This window comes from Corvus moneduloides, chromosome 17, assembly GCF_009650955.1.
Source record: "Corvus moneduloides isolate bCorMon1 chromosome 17, bCorMon1.pri, whole genome shotgun sequence".
Taxonomy (NCBI): domain Eukaryota; kingdom Metazoa; phylum Chordata; class Aves; order Passeriformes; family Corvidae; genus Corvus; species Corvus moneduloides.
The window spans coordinates 5,763,548-5,773,957 of record NC_045492.1 but is presented as its reverse complement, the minus strand read 5'-3'; the positions used below and the strand labels follow the sequence as shown (position 1 = coordinate 5,773,957).

The following is a 10,410-nucleotide window of genomic DNA, read 5'->3' as shown; positions in this document are numbered from 1 at the left end:
CAACCCTCCTGTTCAGGCAGTGTGAGAAAGTACTGATGGTTAACTCACTCTCATTGTGGAGTAGAAGGAAAAAATGCAGTTGCGGGGGAAAAGCAAAGTTTACCTTGCAAAGTGAATTTGTCATTCACTCTGCCAGATTATTGCTGTTATTTGCTCTTCACTCCTGGAGGGATAACGAGAGCAAATGACCCTGGACTACGGGCATAACCCCCTCCCCACCACCTCCCCGCACACACACGAAAAGAGGATGCAAACACAGCCTTTGAAATTCAGGAGGATAATTGATTCTCTGACGCGTGGAAGCCCACAGGACTCCTGAGAGAGCTCAGGTATAAAAGGCAGAGATGCACCTCCCTGGCAGCCAGAGGACACTGGGGGAGATCCGGGAGTGTCCTCTCTGCTCAGCACGAGAGCAGGTCCTGCCTGGCACCGTGGGGGCACGGACCCAGCGGGCTCACACAGGCAGCTCCAGAGGAGAAGTTGGATTTGCAACAGGGGAAGGAACACCTGGGCAGGAGCTGATCTAGGAAGCACTTGTTTTCTCCAGGAACGGTAAGTGGGAGCCTCTCTCTGTGCATTAACAGAATAATGTCTATTTGGAAGTTGGAGACAATTAAATTCCACTGAAATACAATCAAAGCTGGCATCAGGAATTAGCTTTGCCAGGTACAACAGCCTTTGTACCACACCAAGATCTGTACCAATATGTTTCTGTACCAAGTTATAGGATGAAACAATAATTTAACTACATCACAAATGCAAACCAGTGGAATTATACTATAGATGAGCTTTATAAAACATGTTAGATGTTTACCAGCTGTAGCACAGTTTTTCTCTTTTGCTATGTTGATGTGAGTTCCTTTTACCCTGGTAAATGAACGGTGTTTCACTCACCCAGCAATGAAGCTGTGTTTCAGGCAAACCAGAGTGTGAGGAGAAACACAACAGCGTGTTACAGGTAACGCAAAGCCAGCCATGACGAGGCACAAGGAGGCACTTAAAAGGATTTCTGCTTTTCTAATGCAGCATTTCAGGGTATGAAAGTTTCGGCTTTATGAAACAGCAGGCATGGCAAAAGCTTCATTTCATCTACACAGAGGTATTTTTAAGACTGCTCAGGTTGAGGTTTCAGAAATGGCAAGAGGTAGTTACCCAGCTCTCCAACATCACAGTCACAATGCTGCTGTTCCCACTGCACAGGATGGAACGAAGCTATTACGCTTCATCTGCTGGAATGGTGCTAAAAGCTCTTCATCTTAAGGGGGATTTATTTATTAATCATTTTTTCACATGCTGCCAGAATGGAAAGTGAAGGTGTCCCTCACCTCAGGAGAATTTCAAAGGTGACAATGTTTTGCAGACCTGTCAAGCTGCCTGCACACAGGGTGACACTTCAATTTCCCAGCTTCTCCTCTGAAACAGCAGACACATCTGGGAAGGGATGTAGGACTTTAATTTCTGATTTATTCCCGAGGGAAAGAGGGAGACAGACATACCCAAAAATCTGGAAGCAGGCTGTAGCTAAGGGAGAGAAGACAAAGCAGGACAGGGGAAGAAGGACAAAGCCAGAAACAAATAAAAAAATAATTGCAAAGAAACTAATAGTAGAGAAATTTAAAAAAAGGGTCTCAAATGTTCATAAAGCAATTCTAGAGGAAAACCCAACATTCAAAGAAGAGAAGCCAGAGACAGAAAGAAAGTGGTAATCAGGACTGTATCCTAGGAAGAGGAAAGGGAAGCAGACAGCCTTGGGCTAGGTTTTCATTTACATTGGCACTTCTCAGCTCACATAGAAGCTTCTCTAGTACTGATTAAATCTCCTGGTTGGCACTTTCTATGGATGCTGGTGCCACAGGCTGCTGGTACCCACTGACAGACGCCTTAGGTAATTTCCTCTATCTAGGAAGATCTGACTTGGGATTTTCTTGAAGATATTTAGGGCAGAGGCACAGAAGAAGAATGTTTTTCCAAGTACAAATGAAAAAGGGAAAAAGAAAGGGAAGCAGGAGATTTGTTCTAAAAGCATCAAAGTCCCTTTTTTCCTTCCTTTAGGCATTCCTTGGCTCTCTGAGGGGCCAAAGAGATTCTCTAATAGAGCAGGAGGTAGGAGATGCCACCCACGGGCACAAGAAGCTCTGCAGGAGCCAGGAGCTACTGTGGTGCTCCCAGGGGAGCTGCTGGGGAAGCTGCTGGTCCCATTGGGAGCTCAAGCAACTGGAAACAGAGACTGGGCTGAGAATGACTTTGTGATAAGAAACCCCATTTCTTAGTGACACCTTTTCCCATGTCTGTCCGTGCACTTCTGCCACTGCCACTAATCCTGTTACTGACTTCCCCGGTGTCAACATCAGACCCACTTACAAGACAGGTCCTTAATCAGCCTCCCCCTCCCTGCGTTGATCTGCTCCGTCCAAGCAGAAAGGAGAGCTCTCTGATGATGTTTTCCAGCTCCCCCATCAGTAAAACCCACTGCTTGAAAGTTCACTTGAGCAATCAAAAGTCCAACCAAACCCTTTCCATCTGGAAGCTGCTCCCTTTACAATGAAGTATTGTTATACATTTGGAAGAGGTGGGGTTTTTTCCCCCTGTCTTAGGGAGATCAAACATCTTGCTGCTCTTTTCTTGTGTAAAATAAGATAGGGAACAGGGAAGCTTGGTATTTTAAAGCTTTCTATCCACATTCTTAAAGAATCCTCTTTGAGCAAAAGATCAGTCGCTTGCAATGGAAACTCAGGAAGAGCAGCATTCACTGAAATACCTTCCTACTGTTGCTCGCTTCCAGGGAAAAAAGCGCTGCATTCAGCTCCCGAGGGTGTGTGACCTCGGGCGACTCTGCCCTGAGTCATTCTCAGCTCTTCAGCCAAGCCCAGGAGACGAAGCTCGGCAGCCAGGGCTGCACACAGGGCTCAGCGCAGCTCACCTTGCACCAAAGCCGCTGCTCAGGGGCAGGTGGGGGCTGCTCTGCACACAGCAGCACTTCAGCCCTGCCAAAGGGACGTGTTTCGGTCCAGTCCCCTCTCCACCCCAGCATGACTGATGGAACAGTCTGCGTTTTGTTTGCAAACCAAGCTCAGCACTTGCCTTCGATAGATGGCTTTGCCAGGGTTACCTCTGCGCCAGTATTACCCCTTTGCCCAGGAACTTTATTTGGATTTCCCCGTTTCTCCCCAGTCCCTGGCCAGCCAGAGACGCAGCCCAGTCAGCTGTCAGGCACAGACCTGTGACATGCAGGTACAGCCATGTGAGCAGACACATCCCCGGGACAGCGGGGCAGGAGAGGTCCCAGAGCTGGTTGCAGACGGTCCTGTGAAGGCAGCGAGGTTCCTTTCACATCCCTGCCAGCTGCTGCCCCCATCCAGGTGCTTTTACAGCCCGTGCAGGGGTCCCTGGGGCCCACACCAGCCCAAGAGAGAGCTCTCCTCCAGCCACAGCAGTGGGACAGGTCAGTGAGGGGGTCCCACAGCATCAAAGCCCGACTGGCCCTGTCTCCCAGCCCGAGGGAGACACCAGCTCCCAAGGGGTCACACACAGCCACTGCCCCCAGGAACTGCACTCCATGGGGAAGACTTTGCCACACCAAGACATCTCTGCCTCGGGAAGCACCACAACCACAGAGGCACATTTCCAGTCCCTTTGTGCTGAGAAATGAGCAGGGGGACTGAGAACACAAAGGTGGCACTTGGCCTCCCCTCCCAGCCCAGAGCACCTCAGTGCCCTGACTCAGGCTGCTCTGCATTTTAGGTGACTCCAAGGGGTGGAAGATGCTGGATAAGGCCACCCTGCTCCTGTTCCTGCATTTAGTCACATGCTCCATCTCCTCACCTCTCTATCCAGACCTCAGGTAAGTGCTGAGTGCTTTATGCATGCTCCCACTCTGCCTCATCTCTGCCCTTGTGCAAAATAAGCAGGTGCCAAATTAAAGTTGCCAGCACTTCTGAAAGCCAGATGAACTCTAAATGTGTTGCTAGGCCTATTTCTTTGCCCTGTCTTAATTTTTTTGGGTATACTGCTGGCCTAGGGGTGATTTCCAAAGAAGGCAGGCACCTGATGGAAAATTTCAGCCCGAACAGTTGAGTTTAGAATTGAATGCTGGGTTCTATAAAGGGAAATCTGGCAATCTCCAGGGCAGGCAGCACCTCCAGCTCAAACACTGATTAAAATTTGTGGCTGCAGGGCACCTGCACTGAAGTCAGAGCTGCAGATATTCTAGTACATGAACTCTACAGATACCTATTAATATTTCAAGTATTTCCTTGTTGGCTCTTAGAAGTTGTAATATTGCTTTGTACCACTACAAATCAACAGAAGCCCAAAATCGAGCATTGGCTTCTCTGATGTGGATTTGCAATGTCCCATAGAAAATGCTTTAGCCTTGTGCCAAAGCCATGGCACAATGATACCAGAAACACTGGGATTTTGCTTACGGATCCTGGGAACTCAGCGAGAGGGATGTGTGTTTGAGGCAGCTCTATCAACCATTTTTTCACTGTTGGAAGAGCTTCAGGGCAGCTTCTAGTTGGGGAGAGGGCCAGACAGTACTTGTGTTACTGCTAAGATGGGATGACAAACGGAGAGAGAAAAAGCAGGAAAATAGGGAATAATGGTTAAGAAGATTGAGCTCCAGCTGGCATCTGAGCACATCTCACAGTGTGCCTGGGCTTTGTCTTGCAGGTACAGTCCAGGGCCAGTGGCTGGCAAGGCCATGAGCTTCCAGCTGCAGCACAGCAGCTCATTGCAGAGCCATAACCCCTTGGCAGAGGAGCGGGAGGAGGAGGGTTTGTTAACAGACCCCACTGAGAAAAGGTTTGTACCTCACCTGCCAGCCCTATGGCTGCAGAGTGCACTGGTTACAGTCTCCCCCAGCCCAGGAGCAGACCAGCAGCTCAGTCCCAAACAATCACCCACGTCCAGAACCATGTCCTGGTGTCCCCCACCAGCAAGGACACACTGACGGGGGCAGGCTTACAGGCCCAGGGCTCCTGCAGGGAACAGAATTTTCCACTGAGCTCTGGGACTCGACCTGCAGGGATGCTAGAGCCTCTCCTTTCCACCTCTGCCTGGAGATAGATGATGATCATTTCTGTCTGAAGCACAGAGGACTCGTCCTTACAACAGTGAGACCAGCCAAGTGGTTTGTGTTTCCCTTACCTGTGGATTTTCTGGAGCTGGGGTCTCACCACGGGCTAGAGATCTGCTGGAGGCTCCTGTCACCCTTTCCCAGACACAGCTCTCCCAGGAGGTGATGGTGCTGCTGCAGAGCACAGGAATGTCCCAGCCCAGCTCTGCCCTAGACGCTTTATTTTGCCTGCTGCCTCCATGTCAGGACTGAGCTCCCTCAAATCCTTTTACCCTCCAACACTAATGCAGTCCAACACCACAAGGTGTTTGCTGTGGTTACCTGCCCTGATAGCAGCACTGTTACACGTGGGGTGCTTTGTTATTTCTCACCTGGAGGGTTCACTGATGGCTCAGAGAGCACACTGTGCTTCCTTTCCCCCCAGGATGCAGCGCCATGCTGATGCCATATTCACTGACAACTACCGGAAATTCCTGGGGCAGATTTCCGCCCGAAAATTCCTACAGACCATCATTGGCAAGAGGCTCGGGTAAGCCCCAGCACCCTGCTGTCCTTGGGCTGAGTTTTGCTTATTACCCTGGGCAGTGCCTTCCATGCACCTGGCAGAAATCACTACCTTTTACTGCAACAGAAGCAATCTCTCCTGCTGTTCCACATCCCAAAAGGCACCCTGCATCCCCAGTCTTGGATCCCCCTAATCACAGCTATCATTAAGCAGCCTAATTAATCCTTTCCTCCAAGGCTATAAGCATCAGATCAGCTGAGAGTTCTATAGCAATACCAACAAGCAATAATATTTGCAGATATTTGCCATGATCCTTCACTGGTAGGGAACAGTTATGCCTGGTCTGGTTTGAACACAGAAAGCAGCCTCTCCATTACCCTTGGCTAGTTAGATCACTGACTGCCACTAAATAAGACCAACTGGTTAGATGCAAGCCAGCCCAAAGCCATCTTCTAACACAGGAGCAAATACAGCAACCAACTCCTTGCTGGAATGAAGCAGAATGGCCTTAGGCTCAGTCCCAGCAAGCTCCCTTGCTGTGCTGCTCAGCCTGAGCCAAACTTCAAATGAGGGACAAAAAAGTATCTCAGAAACAAAGATATTTCTCATTTTCACCTAACAGAAGCAGCGAGAGCAGCCCAGGGGAAGAGGTGCAGGAATTCCTGACCAGGCGCCAGTCTGATCAGGAATACCTGCACCTGGACAGCCAATACCACCAGCAGATGGTACTGAGGGACTTCCTGGGAGCCATCCTGCAAAACCACAGGTGGGTGGGAATCAGTTCATTCTCTGCTTACCACAGGAGCATGTCCAGGTCCTCATTACTGGCTGGCTTCCAGATGTGAAACTACTGAATTAAGTGTCATTTCAGGAACAGTCAGGGAAAGAATAAGGCTGACCCCAAGCAGGGTGCAGATAAGAACAGCCTGTCCTGAGCCAGCCTGCACCACACACAGCAGCACATCACTCTGCTGTCTTCTCAACCTCGTAATCCAGTAAAATAGTAGCAGAAAAGACAATTTCTCTCTTGATCCTAATTATATCATTCCTGTCCTTTTCCTTGATAGGCCTCAGGACACTGACAGCAGTTGGTTAGAAGGCTTTCCCAGCACCCTGGCTAAGCTCATGTAAATACTTCTCCCTTTTCCATCTTCCCCACGCTCTGGTGAGTACCATTCCCTGCTCAGTCCTGTATATAACTCACTGCTGCTGCACTGCTCAAGGTTTGAAGGCTCTCCTTCAGTGATGCCAGCTCCCACTGCTGTCCATGAAAAAGATGCTTGCCGCAATTTAAGGGGGAAAAAACTCCCAATCAATATTGTCAAGTACCTAAAACCTTGTTAGCTTGAACAGACAGACCACAAGTGCTGTGAAGCTGCACGTGGATGTCTGGGAAAAGGCTTGCAGCAATCCAAAGCAAAGCGGTATGAAATAGAGTGCCTGAGTGTCTGCATCAGGCTAAAGGCAGACAAAAGTCTTCCTCCAGCAGCAGAAGCTGCCTCTAGGTCCCTGAGACATGTCAGGTTTTCCCTGCTCTGGACAGCAGAGGAAGTTTTACTGTTTTCTGTATCACTCACTCCTGAAAACAGTCAGCTGGAACTTGAATTATGCTCTAAATCTTGCCAGCTCTGGGGGCCTGAGAGCCAGCAAACCATCCATCCTTGGGAATACCTTCACCTGTACAATGACCAGTTGTCCTGTGTGAAGCAACCTCCTTTTACTGCCCTGTGCCACAGAAATTAAGCCTGTCCAATCCTGCCAGCACAATATAAAGGGGTGTGGAGAGATCAGTGTGCACACTGAACAAAAGAGGGGCTGGGGAAGAGGGGGAAGATCAGAACTCTCCACAAGTCACCCCTACGGATTCAGCTGGGAGAGCATGGCATTCCAGCATCTCTCTAGCCATGCTTGACTTGGTTACCTTTCCACAAATAAGGTCAGTCAGGAAAAGCCTCCAAAGGATGAAAAAATTCCTGGGTGTGCTTATGAAGTTTTCTGGTAATTCTCTCCTCCTCCTCTTTCTGTCTAGAATAATTCAGAGCTCGTGGACCAAACTGTACAGTGAGCCTTTCATGGCAGTGAAGACACTCCCAGATGTGAGCAGCTGGAAACTGATGCATACACTCCTCAGATCTGATCAAAGGAATGCAGTGCTGATGCACTACTTAATTTACTCCAGTCTTTACAATTTAACTCCCCTCTTGAAATATTGCTCTGTACTGAATCAGGAAAAAACCACTGCTGTGGTTTAACCTCGGGCTGCTTTACACAGAGACTAAAACAACCAAAACACTTGTAATCCTGGGGACATTCTGCCTACTAATTAAGGTTTCAAATCATGAAGTGTAGCAAAATTTCTGCCAAGTCATCATTCTGTTTGAGGGCCTGATTAATAAATACGAGCCCACCAAAAGGCACCTTTAGGCAACTTAGTAAATTGATTACAGTGTCCTCTAAATTGATGCTGATGGCACAACCACACACAGCAAGGATCATGGCGAGGTGAGACATGAATCCACACATCTCCCATTCATTGGAAACACTGCCCTGGGCTGCTGCTGCCTGGCTCCCTGACACAGAGCCCTGGCAGCAGAATGAACCCTAAAAAGCTCAGCTACGGTTACTGCTCAGCCTTGAGGAGTTCTGACTGAAGTTACAGCTCTGCCAGAACCAAAGGAGATCCCTGTGCATCAGATTGGGCTGTCACTGTTTCCACTCAATGTCCTGCTGGGTGCCATCCCTGGCTCTGAACTCCACTGTGGCTACAGCTACAACTGTAAATGTTTTAAAAGGAGTAAGTTATTAGCCCTGTGAGCTCATACAGCTACTTCGTCCCTCTCACCCCAATCCCCCTGTTGTTTGTGTAATAATTATGTCTTCAGAAATGTAAATAACACCAGGATGGGGTCTGCTTTCCCAGCAGCAGCAGGAAATAGGGGTCGTTCTAAATAAACCTGTCCAACAGCAGGTCAAGATGGCTCTTTTGTTGAGACCTCAGTTTCTTGATTCTGGGCCCAGAATGGAAGATACTCCTCAAAGACAGTGGAAGGATGACTCAAAACTGGGCTAACAAAGGCACCAGCTCCAGTACCAATGACAAGACAAGGCTGGAAATACAATGATAAATATATGTTAAGACCTCTCCCTTAAGTCTTCCCTCCTTGCACTCCAACAATTCCTTGATAGTCTGCAGTAGTTACCATCTCATTTTTCCTCAGGTGACATGTTTTAGGATAGGAGGCTCCAGTGTGCATGGAAATTAGTTCATACTTGCACCAAATCCTTACCTGTCACAGCCTCCCTGTTCAGGTTTCACAATTCCAGCACTAGGGAAGTATTACAAAGCACCCAGCAGGATGGGAAACATCGAGGGGATGTTGAGGGAGATCAGTGAAGCTGCGACAGCAGCAAGAGCACTAATGGATAACTGCTACCCTTCCATGAGCAGGCAGCTGTCAGAGACATCAGCCATCCTTGTGCTTCAGAAACACAAAAGAAGAATCACCTGTAGCCTGGTTCAAAATGGGTTTGTAAACCTGTTCTGTAACAACACACTCAAAGCCATTAGGACTTACTCACTTCAAAGGAAAGGAATTACAAAAAATGAACCAGCTTCCTAAAGTAGCAAGTTAAGATGGTAGCAAAAAAAATTTAAACTCTGTTAAGTGGCATAAAAGGCATATGCAAACACTGGATTGGATACCCCCAATAAAATCAAAGACCTATCAAAAACATTCCAGAAAGTGTTTGGGTGATTAAATCTGGGTGATTAAATGGCTGGGTGAGTGCAGCTATTTAGCATAAAAGAGACTTCAAAATGAGGAAACAAATGCTCAAACTCTGTGAGATTAAATATAAAAACAAATGAAGCAAATCAGAAAAATCTGAGGAATAAAAGACCAAAATAATAAAACCAATCTTTCCTAATGTACACCCAAGGAAGTAGAAAAATCAATAGCAACACACACAGCTTAGAGAAGATACATCACAGGGGCACTCCATGGTCCCTTTTGCATCTGTGCTCTCCTTTGGTAACATGCTGCTGCTCTACAGGCACAGGGAAAGTTCTGTCCCAGCATGAAGCATCAGCAGAAAGAATTAGTTACAAAACAAAGCTGCTAAGCAAGCAGTAACAAAAGACGAGGCTAAAAAAAAAAATATTCCAGGGTAAATGACTATGAATAGTAGCTTAGCTATTTCTTGCCTAAAACTCCTGTAGTCCCAGAGGACTTGAATGCAGCCCAAGATCTGGTGTTTGAAGGAGTGCAGAGGAGGTCAAAGAAGTTCATTAAACCTCTGTGGATCCATCATAACGTTTACCCTGAACGAGCAGGTGGGAACTGCTACACAGAGCAGGAACAGTGAGCTAAGTGTGAGCAACAGCATGGGGAAGAGACAAGGTGGATTTAATAAAGTGGGCTCAGGTCTCACGCACGTGAAATGCTTTGGAGGATTCAGCTCCACACCCTTTATCCACATGCTTGCTTGCTGATGTAATTTTCCTGGATTTCCAGAAGACATTTCATATGGTTCCTTTGCCAAAGGGCCTTTAAAGCAACTACTCTTGACATGGGATGAACATGGATGCAGGGCAAGGAAGGAGCACCTGTTAAATTTCCATGTGGAAGTTGCTCATCAGGAGGAGATTTAGGCCTTCGGTTATTACTATCTGTGAGTCCTTCAGCAACCCAAATCTGCTGCCTCAGCACTGCTTGGTGGTCCTGAAGGGAGTAATTAGGTGGGAAATTAAAGCTCGAGTAACTCAGACATGGCCACATGGCAACCAGCAGAATCCTGGCTTTTGGTTTCATACAACACCAGAGGCAAC

General features: G+C 47.8%; 1 protein-coding gene across 1 annotated transcript; it reads left to right on the top strand.

The window, feature by feature from the left end:
* Nucleotides 1-375: 375 nt before the first annotated feature.
* Nucleotides 376-8,560, top strand: GHRH (growth hormone releasing hormone). The gene is made up of 7 exons (XM_032127079.1): nucleotides 376-552; nucleotides 3,742-3,841; nucleotides 4,672-4,803; nucleotides 5,502-5,606; nucleotides 6,205-6,348; nucleotides 6,650-6,747; nucleotides 7,612-8,560. Exons 2-6 carry the CDS (start codon nucleotides 3,762-3,764, stop codon nucleotides 6,711-6,713), a joined length of 525 nt encoding a protein of 174 aa, XP_031982970.1. The 5' UTR covers nucleotides 376-552; nucleotides 3,742-3,761; the 3' UTR covers nucleotides 6,714-6,747; nucleotides 7,612-8,560.
* The last annotated feature ends 1,850 nt before the right edge of the window (nucleotides 8,561-10,410 follow it).